Source organism: Panthera tigris, chromosome A1 (genome assembly GCF_018350195.1).
Source record: "Panthera tigris isolate Pti1 chromosome A1, P.tigris_Pti1_mat1.1, whole genome shotgun sequence".
In the NCBI taxonomy this organism is placed as follows: domain Eukaryota; kingdom Metazoa; phylum Chordata; class Mammalia; order Carnivora; family Felidae; genus Panthera; species Panthera tigris.
In genome coordinates this window covers 72769913-72794436 of record NC_056660.1, presented here as the reverse complement: position 1 = coordinate 72794436, position 24524 = coordinate 72769913, and the positions used below count along the sequence as shown (strand labels likewise).

The window sequence follows — 24524 nt, the reverse complement described above, 5'->3', positions numbered from 1 at the left end:
TAATAAATTTCCACAAGAATATTTAAAAAAAAATTTTAATATGTATTTATTTTTGAGAGAGAGAGAGAGAGTGGGGGAGGGGCAGAGGGGGACAGAGACACAGAATCCAAAGCAGGCTCCAGGCTCTGAGCTGTCAGCACAGAGCCTGACGTAGGGCTTGAACTCACAAACTGTGAGATCATGACCTGAGCCGAAGTCAGATGCTTAACTGACTGAGCCACCCAGGCGCCCATCCATAAGAATATTTTTAACCTTTGGGTGCCTGGGTGGCTCAGTTGGTTAAATCCAACTCTTGATTTCAGCTCAGGTCATGATCTCACAGTTTGAGAGATCAAGCCCCACACCAGGCACCTCACTGACAGCGTGGAGCCTGCTTGGGATTCTCTCTCTCCCTCACTCTCTGCCCTTCCCCTGCTGTCATGCACACATACTTTCTGTCTGTTACTCTCTCTCAACATAAATAAATAAACTTAAAAAAAAAGAATATTTTTATTCTTGTCAAATTTTCATGCAGAGAACAGAAACAAACTGATATTTCTTGTAAAAGGATATACAATAAAACCTTGGATTGTGAGTAACTTGGTCTGCAAGTGTTCTACAAGATAAACAAACATTTGATACTTTTTAACTTGATAATGAGTGATGTTTTGCAATGTGGGTAGTACATGACACCGAATGTCACATGATCACAATGGTTCTACTCCCTCTCTCTCTCTCTCTTTTTCTCTGCGAGATTGTGGGTGATCATCTCCCATGCTCGGATGCTTGGTCTCAGGCTACAGTGTTTGGCAGAAAGCAGTGATTTTTCAGAACTTTGGAAGGTGCCCACAACTGGCACTAGTGTATTTTTTGTCACTTCAAAGTACCTATGGACAGTCCTTTGTTTTTCCACACAACAGTAAGCTTAGGAATATTTTGCTTCATTCTAGGTCAGGCTGCCTGCAGATACAGACCCTTTCCTCTGCTGTCTTATTTCCAGTTACATTAAATACAGTGTATGACAAGAGTTTATTAATACTGTACTGTAGTCAACATCCATGCGAGTATATAAAATGGCCCCCATGCAGAAAAAGAGTCCATTGAGCCAATAGATAGCAGTGAGACTGTCAGTGATAGTGAAAGTTGTTCTACACAATAACCCTTCTCTTGTTTCCCTCATACTAGCCACGAGGGTTTTCAAAGGTAAGTGCAGGTTAATTTATTTTTTTTATATTTTGTATTTCCTTTATTATTTTCTATTATATTACAGTATTGTAATCATTTTATATGAATATTTTTGGGTTGAAGAATGAATCACTTGAGTTTCCATTATTTCTTAGAGGAAAATTTGCTTTGATATACAAGTGCTTTGGATTACAAGCATGTTTCCAGAAAAAATTATGCTCACAAACCAAAGTTTTACTGTAATTTTAACTTGCAACTTTGACTCTTTGCTGTCAAAAGTTGACTTTGAGGGGCACCTGGGTGGCTCAGTTTGTCCAGCTTCCAACTCTTTGTTTCAGCTCAGGTCATGATCTCACAGTTCATGGGATCGAGCCCCGAGCTGGGCTCTGTGTTGACAGTGGAAAGCCCACTTGGGATTCTCTGTCTCTCTCTCTCTCTCTCTCTGCCCCTCCCTCACTTGTTCTCTCTCTCTCTCTCAAAATAAATAAATAAATTTTTAAAATAGACTTTGGATAGGTTTTTGAGGTAAAAATCCCTCATTCTCTGAGAAATGAGAATAATTTACTTCACTTTGTCAGTGGATTGATTTATTCAATGAGTGGAACTAGGTTATGAGTTATTCTGTAATGTGAATAATGACTTTTCAATTCATCTTTATATTGAGCTGTGTTCTTATACTCTATTGAGTTACCTTAAATTAGAAGAGAGTTCTTGTTTGAAATATGTCTTAAATGACAACTCATTTACAAACTGTTTTCTTATATTCAGAGTTGATGAGTTTTCAGTAAGAACAATTACTTCATCACTTAAAACTGAAGACAAGGAAGGTAACTTTGAAGATAGAGTTTCACCAACAGATGAAGTAATATGGTCAGGTACTAGTGAAAGTAAATATCAAGTAAGTTGCTCTAGTGAAAGTCGTATGCCATCTTCACATGGGACTAGCTCATCTTTGTCACTGTTTCACTCAGAAGTAAAGGAATTTTTTCTTAGCCATAGAGGATATGAAAAGTTTTATATCGAACACGAAACAGCACAATTTTCATCAAGGAAATTATTTGCAATATTGAAAACCAACAAAAATAAAAATCCAGCATTTTCTTCTGACTTTGACTTTTCAAGACGCTCTAGCATCTCTAGAGAAAGTGAAGGTCTAGATATGGCACCATGTCCTCCTGCCCACTTATTTCTTTCCAGAGACCAAGTCAGACTTCTGGAAGAAACTGTGAGAAATCAAATTCCTTTAAAACCCAAAACTATATTAGAGAGTAAAACTACTTATCCATACTCAAGACCTCAAGAGTCCTTGATTCAAAATCAACATTCTTTTGGAATGCATATTCCTACCCAAGCACAAGATTCTTTTCCAGTACAAAATGCTATTCAGAATCAAGGTTTTTATGAAGCCAGATTTACTAGTCAAGCCCAACAATTTGTTAACAACCAAGAATCAGTCAACAGCCAGCCTGATATCATGGCCAGATATTTTGCTCTGCCTCAAGATTTGATTAGGAAGCCATTTTCCAGCAGCACACAAGACTCCTTCCAGACCCAGGTTATGGGCAGAAGCCAACATTTGGTTAATGTCCCACATTCTGTTGAGACTCAACATTCAATCAAGGGCTTAGAGTCTGATAATAAACACTTACATGAGACCCAATATTCTTCTGTTTGGTTTGAAGATTCAAACCAGATTAAACATTTAACGCAGGGGCAAAATGCTATTTTTAAGAATGCCAGATTTCTAGTTTTAACTGTAAGTCCAAATTCATTTGCAGAAGGGATGCTCCAAATAAGGAGTGTAAAGCCAGAGGGCCAGAAACAAATTGCTTCTTCAGAACTAAACCAGTATTCTGTATATAGCTCAGTGCCTCTTTCACTTACCTTTAAAAGGCAGAAAAACTGGAGAAAAGCATTACACGGTAAAAGTAAACTTAGTTGCAAAGTTTCATCTCAAAAGTCGAAGAAACCAACAACTCCATGGGTATTTCAAATGACAGTATGCCACACTTCAAAACCTGGCAAGTTAGGATGCAAGTATAATGCTAAGAAGAAAGAATTACATCCAAGGAAAGGTGTATCAGATATAGCTTTGCATCTTCTGTACTTTTCCAAGCTTGTTCCTCCTTATATTAAGAGGTATTCCAGAAAAAAACTAGTAGAATTCATGCCAGGTGTAACAGGACGTAGACATTCTCTGCTGAAGCAAAACAAGTCACTAGATGCAGAGAATGTCAGTTGTGTGGGGTCTGTTGAGAAAAGAGGAACCTCAGGCAATGCTAAAAATGTAAAGCAGCATGGCAGAGAAAATGAAGGACAAAAAAACATCTCAGCAAAACTTCCATCCTGGCTAGAAGAGTCTTTCATGGTCAATACTTTTCCATTAAAAGCACCTTGTTCTTTATTAATAGAAACAAACTGGAAGAATAAACAGTCTCTTAAAGACCCAATTACACAAGAAAAAGAAATTGGTATTGCAGAGTTCCATGCCCCCAATAGTAAAAAAACATCTGACCTGCATATTCCAAAGCGTGAGGCACCTTTAGAAGAAGCTATATCAGAACCTTGGCAAAAATTTGCTTCCTCTCCTGAAATGGAATCAAACAGAAGAATGAAAACACAGGAAGACCTAAAAAGTACAGAGAATTCCCATCTTCCACTTTCAAATGGAGAGGAGTTACCAACTAATTCGCCAGAAACACAAAGGTGCTTTCCAAACAGAAATATACAAAAGGAAAAAGATTTTCTGGAAATTGTTCTGGAGACTTCAGAGGTCAATTTGCTCATTTCACTAGGAACTAAAGAGCATAAAAGCAGTGAGCAAGTAGCAAGTGTAAAAAAAGAGAGTACAGAAGATACAGTTATGAAGGAAAAGAAACCATTAATCCTTCATGTGACAGAATGTGATGACCCAAGTGAAAGTGAGAGACTGCAATGTAACACGAGAAGCAACATAAATATGCAAGATAAAAGTATATTTGCAACGTTTCACAATGCCACTGACACTACCATTTCTGGGCCGCCTGATATGGAAATGCGGAACAGATTAAAAGCCAAGACAGATACATCAACAGCAGGGTTTAGTTATTCAGTGGTAGAGCAAGAGAAATTACCAGATGAAAAGAAAGCATCGGATGCAAAATACATTGAGGAGAGATGTATTAAAAAGCCACAAGAACATGACAGAGAGGAAGAGGAACCAACTTTACAAGAAGCAGTTCCACAGCTGAAACAAGATTTCAGGGTCAGCCTGCAACTAAAGCAGAAGCCTAAATATGTCAGATTTGAAATTAAACAGAGCAGTTCAGGTAGTAGAAAAAACCCAAATAAAGAGCAAGAGGTACAACCACAAACTCTTTCTACAGAAACAATTGTGGGGACTGGTTCATGCCCCACAATGGATCCATTTCAAGTTCAGGTAAAGCAAATCACGGACAGACCTACAGGCAGAGAGACTGCAGATGCGAAGAATCCTCTTAAAGTGCTAGAGAACTCACCAGTGGGTGGTGTTTTAACTGATACAACAGAACGTGATGTCCCATTTGGTGGAAGCCCCAGAAAGATACCAGATGATCATATTGCGGAGGAAAAGGAAGACTTAAAACGAGTTTTCCCTGCAGCTGCCCTGGGGTTGTTCATCATCCGCTCACTTCCTTTATCGTCTTTCAAAAGGCAGAAAATCAGAAGAAAATGGTCAGGAGCAAAAACGGTACTCGGTCCCAAACTTGTCGTTATGAAAGTAAAGAAGCCAGCAAATTTACTGATGCCTAATATCAGTAGGAATGGTATACCAAGTCTTAGGAGAAGATTGAGAGGCAATTTTAAAATCATAACTAAACAGATACTGCAAGATAAAATTGTGTCTGATGTGCTTGTGAATGTTACTTACTCCCACATGTCTACTGTGCCTCGTATTAGAACGCACAGCGGACTCAATGCGGAGAATCCCGGCCATACCAAGCCAAACCAAGAGGAATCAGAGGATGAAAGGGAAGAAAAGCATTCCAATTTTATTAATAAAGGAAATGACTCTGGAAACACACTAGAAGAAGCTAAATTGCAAGATGAAGTGAGAGGGGACGAAGCAGCTCGACCAGAAGCAGTCCTTCATGGTCCCTGGCACCTCAGATTGAATGCAAATCCCGAGAAGGAGTTCAAAACAGAGGAAGAAATGCCTCAACCAGTTACATCCGGAGAAAGTCTTGTGGAGTCTGTTTACACCCCAATAATGGATCTATTTCATGTTGAGAATATGAAGAAAAGCCTAGCAACACAAGCAGACTTAAAACGCACTGCAGATGCGGAGATACCTCTTCCGACATCAGGAAAATCAGTGATTGGAGACCCTTTAAACCAAACAAGAGAAAGTGATGTTTTAGATTATGGAAATGATACAAGGGAAATGGGTTACTTTTTTGCAGACACAAAGGCAGAACTACCAAAAGATTTACCAGCAATGTATTCAGAGACTTTTAATTGCCACATGCCTGTTTTAACTCACTCAAAAGTGAATAAAAACAGAGTACGATTCTCACACATAGAATGTCCAGTGAAGCCCAAGTCTGTACCAACGAATACAGTGAAGCCGTCAGTTTCACAAGTATTTAATAGCACAGGTCATAGAAAGAAATTGGACTCCGAGGTGAAGGCCAAGTTGGAGAAGATCAACCAAGCTAATGGATTGGTATATGACTTTATAAGTAGCCTTTTTTCTCCTATGCATAGCAGATTACAAGGAGAGACAAACAGCTTCTGTCACGCTCAGTTAAAGCAAGGGCAATTAGCAGAGGAAGTGAGACCACGGTATGTTGATTTCTTTGATAAGTGTAGTGCATTCCATGACCAAGAAGAAAAAGTGAAAGACAGAGAGGAAGTGGAGCAGAAAACATTGCTAGAGGCAGCTTCGCAGCGTACCCAGCGTCTCTGGCCCGATGCATGTCAAGGGAAGGAGACCCACCTTGATGAACAGTACACAGCACTGGGCAGTTTAACACAGGGGCAAGATGCTCAGCACCAAACATGGTTTGCACAAACTGCCTTGCAGACTAGCCTCCAGATGGCTCCTAGAGAAGGCGAGGAACTCGAGAAACCCAGCCAAACAGAACATGCCATAACAGCCCCTATGGGTGCCGAGAGTCCACCTCCCAAAGCAGAGAAGTCATCATCTGATAACATTTTCAACACCATGACAGAGTGTGACTTACCATCTGGTGGAAACCCGAAAAGGGTACTAGATTCTCACTTTGTGGAAAACAATTCAGAGTTACCAAAAGATTTGCAAGTGACGTGCCTGCATTCTTCTGGTTCTGTTGAGCCCTTTGTTTCTAAATCTGAAAGAAAGGAAAACACATTAGAATTAGCAAGGAAGCAAATAACAGCAAATCACAGATATAGAACTATTAGGGGAAAAAAGCCATCAGCTTCACATATGCTTAATGGCACGCAGAGCAAGGGACTGCAGTGCAATTTTAAAACAAAAAGGAAAAAGCCACAACAAAATAAAAACGCAGCAGATGCATTTCTCAATATCATTCAGTCCCGGGTGCCTATTTTGCCCAACACCAAAATGAGTAGTGGGTTAAATGTAGAGACAGATATGCAGAGGGTAACAGGGCTTGATTATATGCAGCTAATGCAAGAGAAATTGCTAAATGGAGGAAAAGTATGTTGCCCGGATCATATTATGAGTACCTTATCCAACAGTATGAAAGATGGGAAAGAGGAGGAAGGAAAACATGAAGTGTCACCAGCTCCAGAGAATAGCCAAAGCTTCATATTCAATGCGTATCAGAAGGAGAATTTTGACCTTGTCCAATCAGATGAGGAGCTGAAACAACCACGAAGTCGCAATCTTCAGGTACAACCACAAATGCATGGTACACAAACTGTTTTAAGTTATGCTTCATGCCCCATACTGGATCAGCTTCAATTTGGAGAGCTAGAGAGTTACGCTGGGTTTTCACCTCCTAAGTCAGAGGAAGTGAAGAATGATGAGATCGTTTTTTCTGCAAGAGAACATGGTGTCCCATCTGACGCAAATCACCAAAAGGAACAGGCTGGTGGTGTTGAAAAGAAAGACACAGTGACTTTTGATTTCTGCCTACCTGCTTTATCTACACCCCAGAGAAACTTCAAATATTCAGACAAGAAAACCTCAGTGAATACCAAATATGGACTTTTAAAGGCAAAGAAACGGTCAGTTTCAAACATATTCAATATCAAGGGTGCTGTTAGCCCAAACCATAGAAAAGAATTGGGATGTAACCCTACAACCGAAATGAAAGAGGTGCATCACGGAGAAAAAATGGCAGCTAAAATGTATTCTTTCATGACTATTACACCTGACATTAATACGTATAACAAGATAGAAAGAGAAAAAGACATGTTAGGAGAAAGAAGTCTCAGGGCTAAACAGGTAAAGCAAGCAACATCACCACTGGAAGGGAATATTACTTCAGATGACACCAAAGAAAACAGTGTTCAAGATGAGGAGGAAGAAACCGGTGACCAGGAGATATTAAAAGTAATTTCACAGCACAGCACACATTTCAAATTCTGTTCAGGCCAGAGGGAGGAGCTTGACCTTCATCAATCAGAAAACCAAAGAAGTGGGAAAATTCTCTTTGTTATAGAACAAGACATCCCACAACAAATGCAGCCTACAGATTCCATGCTGGGAGAGAAGCCAAATAAAAGCCACCATCCACAAAATGGTGCAATATGTATAGCAAGTTCAAAGCTTCCTCCTCTAAAGTCAAAGGACTCACTAATTGGTCAAGTTTTAGTGGATACAGTGAAGGGTGGTGTCCCAAGTGTTGGGAGCCATATGGGGGAACTGTACCATCATGGTAAAGAGGAAAATGCAGAGTTTAAAAAAAATCTAGAAGCAACTGTCCTGGAGTATTCGGAGGTCTCCCGGCCTGATCTGTCTGAATCGAAAAGGCAGAGAAAGACATTTACATGTAGAGCCTTAAAAAATCAAATGAGTCCCAAATGTGTAATTATGAAGGCAAGGAAAACGCCAATTTCAACAATATTTAGTATCTCAGGGAATGGTTGTCTAAAAAACTTACCTCCAAAGACCCTGAAATCACAGAACATTGACTTTTTAATTCATACGAAGTGCTCTGGGGTACCGGAAGATCTTATTGCAGAGAAAAAAGAAGGATTAGCACAAGAATTTCCAGCAACGATTCTGGAGTCTTTGGATTTAGCCACACTTGCTTTACCTGCATTGAAAAGAAGGAGAAACCATTTAAAATATATAGAGAAGAGAAAGAAAATGAGTCTCAAATGGGTAACTTTGAAGACAAAAAAGCCACCAATTTCCCAGACACTTCGCATCACAAAACGTGGTATTCCAAGCCATAGAAGACAATACAAATGCAACTTCAGTATCATGATGAAACAAGGTAAATCTGTGGCAGACAAAACCCTAAATGCTGTCTCCTCTCCCATGCCTGTTTCACTTGACATGAAAATGCATAACAGAATAAAAGCAGAGTCAGATGTGTTGTGGACAATGAGATTTAGTCACGAACGGCAACAGCAAGAGCTGTCACCAGATGGAGAGAGAGCCAGCGGGGCCTTTTCCAGTGACAAGAGGGGCTGTGCCTCCAGGGGCATGAAGGAGGTCAAAGGCCAACGTGAAGAAGCAGCCCCACGGAGTTCTCAGCACTTCAGTTCCATCACTGGTAAAATGGAGGAGCCTCGCTGTGTGAGATCAGAACTAGAACTGGAGAATTCAGCAAGGAAAAAAATCCCAGAACCACTTAACACAACTCAGGAGCAGCAGCAACAAACACTTTTCACACAAAGCGTGTTGCATTGTGTTTCCTGCACTATCTTGAATTCACTTCCAGTTGAGAAGCTACCAAAAAGAACGAAAGCACAGAAAGGCTTGAAATATGCAAAGAGCCCAAAGCTTTTATCTCCGGACCTAGGGAAATCTGTTCGTGAACCTTTAATTATTACAACACAGAGTGACATCCCATCTGAAAGAGGCCCTAGAAAGGAACTTGCTAGATCTATTCCAGAAGGGAAGAGAAGATTGCAAAAGGATTTACAAGGGAGAACCTTGAAGTTTTTGGATTTCTCCACTCCAGCTTCATCTGATTTTAGAGGGTGGAGAAAGACACCACAAATCCCCAAATCTAGAACGGGGAAAGCACAGATGGCATCAATTTTAAAGACGATCCACATCGCTAGCTCTGCAGCTCTTAGCCATGGAAAGGAACAGGACTGCATCTTGGAAAACATGGCCCCAGAAATATCTCAAGGTATGTCAGATATATTTACGAATACCTACCTTTCACATACACCCGTTTCACCTGCCATCAAAACGCATCAAAAAATAAAAGCAAAGAAAGACCCATTAAGGAATAAAAGCAGTATTTCACAGCTAGAACAACATGAAGGGGAAAAACTGTGTCCATATTCCTCTAATAATGGGAGCAACTCAAGCAGCACATCAGAATCAAGATGGCAAAGTGGGAAAGAAAGAGAGGGTGTTGGAGTTTTATTCGAGGCAGGTCTACATTTCCTGTGTAGTACAGGAGGGAGAAAAGATCAAAATATGTTTATTACAGAGCAGGAAGTACAGCGACAGACAGTGGTTTCAGAAAATAAATTGGAGTCTACTTGTCCTCCTCTGATTCCACTTCACATTCAAGAGCTGAGGAAGAACATCCCGCCACAAAAAGACATACCACATAGACTCGGTCAAAAGATTCCATGTCCAAAATCAGGGACAGCACTGTTGGACTACTTTTCAACTGATGGAGCAGAGTGTAGTGCCAAATCTGATGCGAGCCCTGCAAGGAAGCTGGATGTTCACATGGCAGTTTCCCTACGACCTGAAGACAAGGGGGAAGGCATAAAAACTCACAAAGTAGTGAAGCACAGAGTTGATCAAAATATTCCGCCTACCAAATCGGGAAACTCAGTGCTTGGAGATCCTGGTGATGGAAGCTCTAGGAGGAAAATGAGTGGTCGCATTGCCAGAAAACATAGAGAGTTGCACAGAGATTTACTAACAACGTCCACAACATCCGTTTTCTCTGACTCTATAAGGCAGGAAAAGGTATTAAAGTTTCCAGGAAGGAAAAATCTCACGGGTCCCAAATGTGTAACCATGAAGGCAAAGAAGCCGCTTTGTTCACAGATGCTTCATATCACTAAGCATGATAATCTCTACTGTAGAAAGGAACAGGACTGCAACTTAAAATCTTCAATAAAAGACAAGCAACAAAATAAAAGTATAGCTAATGCATTTTTGTCTCCCGCACCTGTTTCAGCTGATAACAAAATAGATATCGAAATGCAGAGCACATCAAAAGCAGAGATAGATCAACTAAGAGTAAATCTGCACAGCCATATCCCTGCAAAGCGAAGGAAATCAACATGTGATAGGGAAGCATGGAACCAGGCCAGCTCAACTGATATGCAAAACAGATCAAGCAAGACAATGAAAATGAATGTGCAACATGAAAAGGAAGAGGAAAATATCCAAAGAATGTTATTGGATTCAGTTCCACACTGTGGGCAACACCACCGCTTCAGCGCCGATCAAATGAAAAATCCTGGTTCTTCCCAATCAACATCTGAACTGAATAATTCAGAAGTCAGAAGGACTTGGAATTTGCCTTGGACAGCACAAAAGATGAGACAAGAAGAATGCTTTAGAGAAACCGTTTCGGAGCCTGTTTCTAGACACATGATGACTTTTCTTCAAGTTGAAACAGAGAAAAAAGGTCTTTCTACTCAAAAAGGAATAAAATGTATGGAACGTGTAAAGACTCCATTGCCAAAAGCAAGGAAATCAGAGACTGCTTCAATACAATGTGGCACTCTATGGGATGGAAATCCTAGGAGACATTGGGATAGCCCTATCTCGGGGAAGAAGGCATGGAATCAAAATGACTTAGTGAGAACAGTCTTAAAACCTTCAGATTTTTCCAGCCTTGATTCATCGGTACCCAAAAGCCAGAGCTATGCATTGGAGTTTGTAAGCAAGAGAAGTATAGTAAGTTCCAAGCATGTAACTTTGAAGGCAAAGAAACGACCAAGTTCACAATTGCTTAATACCACAAGGTGTATTACAGGAAGCCATAGAAAGAAAAAGGGGTGCACATTTCAGTACAAGATGAAAGGGAGACAGTGGATTGAAAGTGTTGTAGAGGCGTCACTCCCTGCTGCTGAGGGAACTGAGATTCCACCATCCAAGACAGTGACTGATAAACACTCATTCGATACAATAGCAAGGAGCACCATATATAACAGAACACTTCACAAAAATCTGCGTGGTCATACTACAGAAGAAAAGGCAGAGTTAGGGGAAAACTCTGCCACAACTTTCTTGGGGCCTTTAGATTTCTTCACACCTATTTTATCTGACCCTGAAAGCCAGAAAAACACAGTACAGTTATTAGAAGAGAAAATCACCTTGAATATCAACTGTTCAACTATGAAGAAAAAGGAGCTGGCAATTTCACAAATACTTAAGATCAGAAGGCAGTTTACCACAAAATACAGGAATAAACCTGGATCCAATTTAAAAACGAAAATGAAACAGATGAGGCAGGATAAAAATGTGGCTAATACATTTCCAAATACCATTGACTTCACACCGGATACCCCTGACCTTAGAAGGCAGAGCAGATTGAAAACAGGGATTGACAGAGGATCACAGTTCCGTCACACACAGCCAACACATACAGAGCTGCCAACCGAAGGGCTAGTGATTTCACAACCGCTTCATGCTACCAGTCGTGCTGCTTTAAGCAATAATGAGCGACAGGAAAAGAAGATAGGCACGAAGAGAGAGAAAACTGTATTACGTGTGGACCTCAAATCCGTATATGATTCCATGCCTATTTTTTCACACATAAAAATGGATCCGTCACCTAGTACCTGGGGTATCTCTGAAGAGTCTTCTGAAAAGGGAAATGCCCTAAATAAAGCAAATGCTAGCTCTGCTTATGCCTGCACACCTGTGTATCTTCAAATTGTAAAACATAAAGCTATGGCAAAAACAGCAGATGTGAAAAACAGTATGCATACCAAACGGATAAAATTGAAAGCAAAGAAGCTACCTGTTTCCCAGCTGTGTCATACTATAGGATGTAGGACCAGAAGAAACAAAAAGGAACAGACATGTAACATGAAGAAGCAGAAGAGGGAGTTCTGGCAAGATAAAACTGTAACAGATGTACTTCTGAGCACTATTTGTGATTCTGGATCTGTTCCATCTCAAATTAAACAGTTTACAGAAGTAAAAAGGGAGAAAGACAGGCCAAGAAAGCCCCTTTACACTTCTCCCCAGCGAAAGCTAGAGAAATCACTAAGCCAAAGAAAAATGTCATCTTCAGAGTCCACTGATATTAAGAATACTATATCAAGAAATATCAAAACACTGAAACAATACATTAGAGCACAAAAAGAAAATCGCCAAACTCTTTTACTAGACATTCTCCCTCAATGTAGAGATCAGTTAGTGATTGGCCAACAAGTGACGAAGGAGCTTGACCCCGTGAAAATAGGAGTAACGTTGGAAAGAGAAGTATACCCTGGTCTATCTTCCCAGAAGAGGGATATTGATTATCCTAGGTTCGATGCCCCAAGAGTTAGAAAACTTACAGGATGTGAATTTCTTGTTGCACAAAGAGTGAAGGAAGAAGACATAGACATGGTTGAACGTTTGGTTTCAATTCCATCGGGGAAACAAGTATCAGAGAAAACCGATGCTTCATTAAGTTCAAAAGGACAGAATATATTTCTTACAGAGTTGAATGCTTCTCAACAGAAGACTTGCAAGGAGCAAGAATTGCCAAAACAAGGAAGTGTTTCAGTGACAAATCTGGGATCTGTTGCCTACCCCATTATGGAAACTTCTCGTTTGGAAAACACAGGAAAGGTAGCTGAGGAAGAGATGTACACCAGCAAAAAAAATATTTCACATCTATTGGGAAGAGAAGATATAGAAGAAACTGATATCTTCCAAGGCTCAAAAGGACAGAAGTTTCTTTACACCAATCTGGTGGCCCAGCAAAATATATCTGCAGTGCAGAAAGGAGAGGTGGAGCCAGATGACATTCCTGACAGTACTGTGGATTCTGTATCTTGTCCAAATAGGGATAATCATTTCCAGATAACACAGGTGGTAAATACAAGGAAGGAAGATGTAAGCGTTCCTATAAATTTATATGTAAATCCATGGAGAAAAGAGCAATCACAGGTAACTGATAGTCCATTGAGATTAAATGAAAAGAAAATGATTTTTTCTGAAAAACTGAAGGCGAAGCAACTACATAGGTCTAACCAGAATAAAGAAAATATTCTGGAATCCATTTCTTCACGCATAGTGCATCAACTCCATAATAATAAGCTAATGAAAAATGTCTCAGCAAAAGGAAGGAGTTCAAAAGTTTTGAGTTCAGTGGTAGACGAAGCATCAAATAAAGCAGATACTCCAGTAGACCAACCTCCATGCTCAGAAGGAGTTGACTTGCACAACAGGAGAAGAAAAGAACCTCAAAAAGCAAGTACATGCAAGGCTCTTCCAACATCTGTTTCTTATTCCTTGACAGATGTCCTTCAGATGAAATTGCCGTGTGTAAAGGAAGTATTAAAGGCACCAATGTACCACACTTCAAATACAGAAGGAATTGGCTTGCCTGTTGAGGGAAAAGAAGAAAAGCAACCAGAATGTATACACCAGATTTCTCCAAAACCTGCTTCTCACTCTTCGAGGGACATATTTCAGAGCAAGATGCCATGTAAAGAGAAGGCATCAAAAGAAGTAGTTAGCACCATGGATTACATTCCAAGTACAGAACAAATTGGCTCGTTCATTACAAGACAAGACAGCAAGGTGCGGATTGGTAAAGGTAAACCATGTATGAAACTGACAAGCTTGTGTGCTTCCTTACCATCTCTACCACATACTGATGTGAATTCAAGAATAGAAGTAGGGCAAGGTAAGTCTGGAATACTAAAGAGCTGCCTTCTACCGCTAAAGTCCCAGGTATCATCAAGTGTCAGGAAAACACTATTTGCAAAGTCAATTAATAGAGATAGTTTAAGCCGTGTAATAGAATCAAAACATTTGCCACAGGGAAAAAAGGAAGATGGAGAAAATATAGTATATGTGAAAGACATCATGGGCCTCAAATGTGTCACTTTTAAAGGAAAGAAAACACCTTTTAAATATATACTGCATGGAAAAGAGCCACAGTGGAATAACAAAGAACAAGAGGAAACGATGCAGAAAGATAAAAGTGATCTAGACATGGTTCAGAATAAACACCATGCTTCCTTTCCTTCTTCACCGCACCTGGAATGGATGCCTGGAATAAAGGAGGTCCTCATGCGAGGAATCGCAGGGTTTTGTCTTCCATCACTGACACTCAAGGAATTATCTGATGCAATGGGAGTACGTGAGGAGCCAACTGATGATATTTTAAGCAGTATAAAAAAAGCAAAATATATGCCACGGAGAGATAGAGTAGAAATGGCTTTGGAAGAAATAGTGCAACCCAAAAGAATAGCTTTGAAGGTGAAACAGTCTCCAATCACACAGGAATTACAGTTGAATATCAAAGAAAATGAGAAAAACATGCAGGAACATAAAGATAATCAAGTTGGGATTCGGAACACATCTTGTATTTCCATCTCTTTTCCATCTTACTCAGAAGTGGACATAAGAATAACAGGGGAAGAAACCAGGCTAATAAAAAGAAGGTCCTCTTTTCTACAACCAGAACTCCAGGAATCATCAGATATAGAAAAAATAGCATACAAAGAGTCTGTTTATGGTGATATCTCAAGCAGCATAAATAAAGCCAAAGAACATATAATGCAGGAAGAAGAGGAGAGAGTAAAAAAGGAAGAAGTCATACCTTTCAGGGAAAAGAAATCACCAATTTCACAGGAAACCCAGCTGGATATTGAAGAGCAAGAGACAAAGGTACAAAAAATTAAAGATGAGCCAAATGTCCTTGTGAGCAATACCAGCCCTTGCATAATTGCTCCTTCTCATTTAAAGTTGGGTACAAGAATTAAAACAGCAGACTCTCTAACTGAAGTTGCAAGATACTGTATTCCAGAACTATCACACCAGAAGTCATCAGATGCAGTGAAAAAAGCAAATAAAGAGTCCATTGATGACGATGCCACAAGTGATGTACAAGAAGCAAAAGACTATGTGCCACAGAAAGAAGAGAGTGATGTAGAGATATCAGCTGAGAGAGACGTGATGCATCCAAAAGATAAAGATTTAAAAAGAAAGCAAGCACTTTCACAGGACATACCACCGGATCTTAAAGAGCAGGTGAACGTGGATCCAGAAAGTGAAGAGCAGGGGAGAATGGAGGGAGGAGGTAAAGGTGAACGGGAAGTGGTTCTGCCAACACATGGGGCTTCTGAATCTTCTCTAAGTCACCATGAATTGGACACAAGAATAGAAGGAGAGGAAGACAGCCAAGGAATAACAAGACCTGCTGTTTCACAACTACAGTTACAGAAATCATTTGAGGCAGGGAAAACAGCATATACAAAGTCAACTGGGGATGATATCTCAAAGGATCTAAGAGTAGTGCAAGAGTATGAGCCAGAGAAAGGAGAAGATGGAAGAAAAATAGTAAATATGAAATATCTAATGTATCCCAAAGGCACAACTTCCAAGGAAAAGGTATTACCACTCCCACATGTACTCTATACCTCTGGGAGCTGTGGCTCCCAAATTGTAGAAGTACAGACAAACATGAAGGAAAAATTAGGAAACCTACAGGAAAGAAGCAAACTAGATAAGCTTCTGACAAGAACTTCTCTACTTCCATTTAAGTTAAACAAAGGTATAGGAGGCAAGGAAGAGAAAGAAGGAGTAACAAGACCCTCTCTTCCACCCTCGTGGCACAAGGAATCATCACATGCCGAGGAATTAAAATATACAGTACCACCTTTGAATGGCATCACAAGCAGTTCAAAAAGAACAGAATACATGACACAGACAGAAGAGGAGAAAGCAAATAATTTTGAGGAAGACATAATGCACCCCAGGTACATAGCTTTGAGGGCAAAGAAATCACCCCTTTTCCTTATACTCAAAACAAAGAAACTGCAAGTCAACATCAAAGAACAAGGGGAAGTGGGACAAGAAGATAACGAGGACACTGTTGTGCTTCTGAGCAGAATTCATCCTTTCATCACTTCTTCAACTCATCTTAAGTGGGACACAATAAAAGATGAGGAGGGTGAGCCAGGAATAATAAGAAATGATGTGCCACATCTTGAGCTCCAAGAATCATTGCCTTCAGGGAGAATGGCACCTACAGAGTCATCTGATAGCCATGTGATAAAAGAAGAACAACACCCACGACAGGAAGAAAGGAACAGAGTACAAACAGAAGCCACAGATGGCTCAATGCGGCCCAGTGGCACAGATTGTAAGGCAAAGATATCACCACCTCCTCCTGTGTTCAGGGTTACTGAGCACAGTGCTTTGAACAACAGAAAGGAACCACAGTGGAGCATGATGGAGAAAGTAGAACAAGAGCAGCAAAGAACAGGTGACCCTGATGTGGCTCAGACAAAAACTCCTCCTTCCACACTTTCCCTACCTCACCACAGTTTGGACACAAGAACCAAAGAAAACAAGGACTCACTTGCAATGATAGGATGCTCTCCTTCACAATTGCTGTGCCCTGAGTCATCAGATGCAGGAAAACCCAGACATGCAGATTCCAATGAGGGCATTGGCTCATTCGATGTAATAATAAAAATTAATCAGCCTATGCCATATACAAAGGTAAAGAACAGAGTAAAAATAAAAGATGGGGAAGGTAGAAGATTCCCAAAAATAATCACTTTGAGAGCAGAGATATCCTCACTTCTACATCTATCCAGTAGAAAGAGACTACCTTTGTATATTAAAGAGCAAGGGAAAGAAGTGCAAGAAGGCAAAAGTGAACCAGAAATGGTTCTGAAGGAAGCCTGTGCCTCCTTGCCTTCTCCATCTTACCTGAAATGGGACAGGCAAATGAATGAAAAGGAAGACACATTAGAAAAAACACACTTCACTTTTCCACCATCAAAGATTCAGGATCCATCCAATTCAGGCAAAGAAGCATATACTAAGTCATTTTATGGTGAGCTAAAAGAGAAGGATAGACTCAAAATAGATATTGAAGACAAAATGGTTCCAAGATGTATGGCTCTGAAGGCAAAGGAAGTACCCCTTTCACATATACTAGATACCAAAAAATTGCAGTGGAAAATGAAAGAGCAAGAGAGAAAGATGCAGAAAAAGAAAAATGACCTCGTTGAAAATCTGGGAAACATCTGTACTTCTTTACTGACTCTACCATATCTTAAATTTGGCAAAACAGAAGGAGAGGGGTACATGATAAGAATTACAAATGTGCCTCTCCCACAACTACAGTCCAAGGAATCACTAGATGCAGTGAAAACAGCATATGCAGAAACAACTGATGGAGAACTTTCAAATGATGTAAAAGAATTAAAAGAACACACGTTACAGAAAGAAGTGAGAGATGGAGAGAAAAACATGGAGATGAATAGTACAGTGGCTCCCAGTGATAGGCATTTAAAAGAAAAGAGATCACCTATTTTACTTAGATACAATCTAAGTGACCATCCGTGGAAAACTAAAGACCAAGAGGGAATGGCTCAGGAAGGTCAGCGTGAGCCAGGTGGTACAATACCAACTAAGACTTGTACTTGTACTTGTAGATCTTCCCTACTTCACCTTTACAAGAATCCCAGATGTGAGAAAAAGAGAATGGCCATATTAACAAGATCCTCTCTTTCCCCAGTCAACTTCCAGGAATCATCAGATTCTGAAGATGTGGAAAGTGTAGAGCCAACTGCTAGAGATATTTTAATCAGTCCACAAAAAGGAAAAGATCAGATGCCCCAGAACAAGGAGGGGGATGGAGTAGAAACAGTAAACCTCATGTTCCCCAAACATCAAGAAAAGAAGATACAAGGAAGTAAAGATGAACCAGGTGTGGTTCTGGCCAACACTTCCTCTCCATCTTCGTCTCTCCCTCTCCTCCAATTGGATAAAGAAATACAGGTAGATGATGAAATGTTAGTAGCTACAAGGTCTGTTGTGCAGAGAGTATCAAATGCCAGAGAAATAGTACATACAGAAGGAATTGGTGGTGATGTCTTGCAAGATAGTCAAAATGCGAAACAATGTATGCCTCAGGAAGAGGAGCAGGACAGAGAAAAAACAAATATGAAGAGTATGGCGCATATCACAGATATAATCTTGAAGTCAAAGAAATCACCTCCTTCACGTATGCTCCATAGAACAGAATTGCATCTAATCATTGGAGGGCAAGAACCAAAGAAACATGAAGGTCAAGGTAAACCACCCTGTACAGTGCTCAGAAAAATTTATGTTTCCAAACATTCAGCCAACCCTACATTAGATAAAGGTACACAAGTAAATGAAAAAATGCTTGGAATTAGAAGGCCCTCTCTACTTCCATGCATGCTTTCAGCATTATCAGGTGCAGGGGCAATTCGTGATGTAAGAGAAAGAAAACAACATATGTCACAGAAAGAAAAAAAGTATGAAGTGAAAACAGTTGATATGAGGATTAGGATGCAGCGCAAAGAGGCCAGGATTTCATCAATTTCCCATATCTTTAACACAAAGGAATTTGTGTTGAATATTAAAGAACAAAAGGAAAATATGTGCAAAGGTAAAGATGAGCTACCTATAGTTCTGACAAGGACTTTTCTTTCCATCCCATCAGCACCTGCCCTTTATCTAGACTCAGGGAACAAAATAGACAAAGATGTACCAGGAGCTACAGGATCCTCTCCTCTCCAGCAAAATCTCCAGGAATCATCAGATACCCAGAAAACAGCAATTACAGAGGTAGTTGCTGGTGATAGTGAAATCGTTGTGAAGAAAGTCAAACACTCTGTGCCACAAGAAGAGACAGTGCAACAGTGGACATCCAACTTCACGGTCAGTGTACAGCAAAGGAATGAACCTCCACGAGTCAAATCTGAAGGAGACTTGAGTCTGTTAGTTTTAAATTCACAGCATGAGGACATTTATTTAACAGGATTTCATACCATAAGTGGGAAAAGGCTGGAATATTTCTTTACAGGGCAAGAGGCTCTACCAGAAAAATACAAAACAGAAACTTTTACTACGTTTCTTTCCTACCCCACAATGGATCCAGCTAAGATGGCCAACCTGAAGAAAGAAACTGAAATAATGGATGATTTAAACCATGAAAGGAGTCCTAAGAGTTTAGTTTCACCACCAAGGAAAATATCCAAGGAAATATATGTCACATTTGGTACCCCTGTATGTGCAAAAGGATTTTCTGTTTCAGAGCAAGATGCCCCCCAACAAAAAACGTTATCCAAGGCATCTCCAGGATCTGGAAATTCATACACATCTGATAAGCCAGAGAAAGAGGTACAAAATCATGATAAAATGAGCAAAATGCCCTCTTCCAAAGCATTAGCCCTACAGACAAAGGGATCGCTTGAGAAAATGAATATCACAGAGTCAGATACTCCCCCAATTATAGAAGAACAAGAGATTGTTGTGAAAAAGCAAGTGGTGTTACAGTCTGAAAGGGGACATAAGACCTGCCTGGATTCCAGCCTTTCTCTTAAACTCCCACTTAAAGATGGAAGGCAGAAGACGCAATTGGAAACAGATGTATGCAAGCAAACTATGGTGTACCCCAGAATACAAATACTACCAGGAACACATGTGGATATTACAGTGTTTGATACCCTCGGAGGGAAAAAAGAGCAGGCATTGCTGGTGCCAGAACAAAAGGAATGCATTCTAGAATCATGTCAGAAGCCTCTTCCCTCCCACTGGACTTTTCCAGTTCAATCTGAAGATCTGGAAGGAAAAAATAAAATGGACACCAGTACTATTATAAATCTGGAGCAAAAAACATTAGAACTGGAAGAAGGGGAATTAAAAATAGACACAAACATAGCTATCTGTCTGGAAAAGGACAAAACAGAAATGCACAAACACATCATTGTCAGTCTAGAGGAGAACTTAAAAAGGGACACAAATAATGTTGTAAATGGGAGCACTCCATCTCCAAAGGCAGAGGAGTCTCAAATTAACACTCAGGTGATCACTCGTATAGGAAACAGCTGCCCAATCAAGCAAAAACATAAAAAGGACCTAGAAGTCCCTGGTGCAAAACAAAATATTCAGCCACGAAAAATGTTTCAAAAACATATTCTGGATTCATTTTATGCCTACATTCCTCTTTCTCTCAAGTTTGAAGGCCAGAAAGGCAGATTAACAATAGCAGATTTGAAGAGAGAACTGAGCCCCAAATATTTAACTATGAAAATACAAAATCACCCAATTTCACAGATTCTTAATAACACAGGACATGGTATTCCAAGCAATAGAAAGAAATTAGAGTATGACTTCAGCGGACCAAAGAAAACAGTTTTGTGGCGTGAAGATACTTCAGGAATATGTATCAGAAGTCTTTCTATTTCCACGGTGAATTCATCTCAGACTGAAGAAACAGCAGAATCTGAGACAAACCTAGAAAGAGAAAAGATACTCTGTCTTTCTGAATTCCAACAGAAATCACCAAGCACTAGTGACATTAAGAGGAACAGTTCAAGCATCGTAAAAGAAGGGTGTCCTCCCTTCTCCCCACTGTCAAAATCAGAAACAAACCTCAGCCGTGAAGCAAAGGAAAACATTTTGATTCCACAAACAAAAGAAGAAAACGTTGTTCCGGGGCCTGATAGCTCAAGGATCATAAAGGAACCCTACTTGCTTATGACTGAGGAAGAAGAAAAGGCACCAAAACCCATTCTGACGCCCACAGAGTGTCCACTCATGTCTGATGATCCAAAGGACAGTGTAGAAACCCACATGGAAAGTACCCTAAGCATGAATATTTCCCCCCCAGGAGTAGAAGAAACACAATATGGGGCTGAGCTACTCGATATCATGGGGTGTGCCTCGCCACCAGAACAGGGGGATCAGAGTGAACCTATCCAGGACACAACGACACCAAAGGTCCAGCAACAAAAAACTTTTCCAGGAAGTGGGCCTGTACCATCCCAAGTTAAAAGTAATGAAATAAAAGTAGTGGCAGAAAGGACAAGTGCTGAAAGTTTACTTCCTCTTTATGAAGCAGTTAAAAATATCTTGGAATCCCAGATAAAAAACATGATTCAGGACAAAATTTGTGAGGATATACTGGAAAAAATAAAAGCTCATAAGCCTGATGCTTGGAAGTCACCATCTTTTGCAGGAAGTCCAGATACAACATCCACAACAAAACCTCCCACATTGCAGCCAAAACTCATTTTGGAACGTCTTCTTCCCAAAGAAAACAATAAGCTCACTAATCATTTAGAGTCAAAAGCGTTTGAAATAAGACTGAATCTGATACCAGAGATAGCAAAAAAATCTTTCCACAAGTTCAACTTTTATCTAAAACAGTCTATTTCAGAACATAACAGTTGGAGGCTATATCCAAGACATAAAAAAATGTGCTTTTTGTCTCTAGAAGGGATTGATGGTACAGAACCTAATTTAAATCAGAAATACCCCAAGGATTCACCTCCTGTCCACTGTATGAAGACATTGATTGTCAATGTTTCAAGTGATGGTAAAGAGATCATTGCAAACCGAAAGAGTATTAGAAAGCTAGAAAGTGGAGCATCTTCAGTGACTTCTGCTAATGAGATGCCATTGACTCCTATTCTTCCAAACTACTCAGCAGAAGAAAAAGACAAACTTTTCATACACTTTTCTATAAAAACATTAGAGATTCAAATGACAGCCTTTCCCAGAATTGTAAGAGAATCCTTCACAATGGCCAATGCTCAGAATACAAAGAAACCTTTATCTAAATTTGTTAATTCTGGTACCAAAGTACCAAAACGAAAAAACAAAATTTTGTTACTTTTCAAGGAAAAATCTCTTCATCAAATAGATCTTGATTTGCAATACAAATACCTTCATTTTCTCCTGGGGCTTCCGGTCAAAAGTATGTTCCCTAAACCAAATGCACTTCCCAAACATATCCTGAAGTTAAACACAGTTGCAATTTGTAAAAATAGAGATTACAGGGGAGAAAGCGGTGGTGGTCTTTGCATTGACACAGAACCGTTAGAACACCACATCTCTTCCGAAAAGCAAAGTCCCCATGAAAACTCATCACTGATGAAAAAATTCCTCAAGCCAACCCATGTGTGTGCTTCTAACGCTGATCAACAGGGCACAGCTCAGAAAGATAGTACAGTTCTTTCAGAGTTAAAGTCTCATGTGACTCCAGAAAAAGATAAACAATGTCATGTGTGGTTTCAAGAAACAAATACGTATAAATATTTTGATCCAAAGACTCAGGAAAGTGCTCCCCATTTAGTTGATTCCCATTCAATTCCGATTTCTGAAGATTCTGCTGAGAGTCAGACAAATATTGAGAGTCTAGCCAACTTGGAGGCATGCTCAGCTCTTGAAGTATATGGGAGCAAAGAATGTATGTTCTTAGAAGCAAACCCATATTTAAGTCAGGAATCCCAAAACATTCTGTTTGAATTACAGAAAGGCATTCCTTTGGAAAATCTCTACAAGATGAGAAAAAGCAAAACTAATTTGAAACCATTTTACAGGGAATATTCAGGTTCCCATCATGGTGTCAGAGGCTGTAGAAAACATTCCTCAATTGTGACACCTTCTTATGAATCCCACAAAAGCAGGAAATACGGGTCATCTGACACAACGCCATTTCCTGACTGGTTGTGCTATGGTTCATTAAATACTGTAGACGTTCCATCTAGCTCATCTTCTGTTCCATTCAGTGAAGGGAAGTCTTCATGGTCTGCAGGGCACAGAACCAACTACTCTTTAGTTCCCTTAACGGAATCAAATATCAAATTACATCTTGCAAAAAGCCAAGGCAAACCTTACAGTCATCTTGAAAGCAAAGAAAGAAAGAAGGCAAAGTTGGATTTATTTACAAAGAACAACCTTCATTGGGACTGTGATTACAGTTATACACAGAATAAAGAGAAATTCACAAGAAAGAAAAAAGTATGTAATTATGAGTCAGAAAGATTGACTCATTATGCAAGCAAATCTAAGTTATCATCAAAGCCTCATCGAGAGGATGTCTACTTCCATTCTGAAAGCAAACAAAACCAGCCATTTTTTTATGCCTGTATACCAGCAGATTCGCTGGAGATTATGCCTCAAACCATTCGCTGGACTATTCCCCCAAGAACTTTAAAGAAGACAAACTTCAGAGTTCCTCTGGTGGCAAAGATTTCAAGTTCGTGCAATATATGGACTTCATCCAAAAAGCTCTTGGGGTCTCTCTTGGAGTCCTTCAGTCCAGTTCATCCAAATTGATATAACCATATCTAGATTCATCTGAAGTGGAAAGCTGGTTGTTATTGTGGTGTTCTGTGAAAAATAAAATCAGATAAAGTCAAACGGTCTTTTCATGAAGTGTCTTCTAAACCGATAATGTTTTATTTCTTTGGTAGATTTGCACAACTGTTCTGGACGGATGGGGTGGAAAAGCAGATGACTTTGGGCTTGATCCCATCATGCAGTGGGGTCTCCTTTTAGTTTATGCTGCCTTCCTCATAATCGCACAGGAGAGGACGCTCTCTTCCTATCCCACACCAGTGACTGAGGATGAGTTGAAGGACATGGAGCCTATAAATGAGATTGGGAGAGAATGACCAGAAAGTTGGGACTGCACAGAGGGAGAGAGTTTTTTATATAGCAGTGAGGGTTCAGTAATGTCAGATGTCACGAAATACGGGAGTAAATGCTGATTTTGCGAAGCCAGATTCCTGTGATGACTTTGTCCTCCTTCTGGACCTCAGCAGCAGCTCATTGACCTACATGTGATCACCATCTGCCATCACGAGGGGGGCGGGCATCAAATCATACTGGGGCCTCGCTCCGGAGCATTGCCACTGTGCAGGAACATCCTCCAGGAGGGGCAGGAAGCCATTCTGCAGCACTACCAGGGGAAGGGAGACTACCTCCCAGTGTACCTGTACTACCCGCCTTCCTACCACTGCCTGCACACGCACTTCACCGCCCTGGGCTTCACGTCCCCTGGCTCAGGGGCACAGCAGGCTCACCTGATGGTGGAGGTGACTGAGAACCTGGACTGTAATGCCAACAGCAGACCTTACCTTTGCCCTTGGGGCTGATGATCCCTGCTTGAACTCTTGCAGGAGGTCCAGAAAACCCAGGTCAACCAGGGGCTGGGGGGAGAACACTACAGATCGGTGGCATTGGGGTGGGGGTGGGGCAGCAAGAATTTTAGCAACAAGTGAAT

The 24524-nt window shown here is 40.3% G+C and overlaps 1 protein-coding gene across 1 annotated transcript in view; it reads left to right on the top strand.

Moving 5' to 3' along the window:
* The window catches only part of CCDC168 (coiled-coil domain containing 168), a 29429-nt gene extending 5628 nt beyond the window's left edge, over window positions 1-23801 (top strand). The window contains exon 4 of the mRNA XM_042979840.1: window positions 1933-23801. Coding sequence (XP_042835774.1) covers window positions 1933-23575 — 21643 coding nt within the window. The 3' untranslated portion in view covers window positions 23576-23801. The remainder of the gene's footprint in view (window positions 1-1932) is intronic.
* The last annotated feature ends 723 nt before the right edge of the window (window positions 23802-24524 follow it).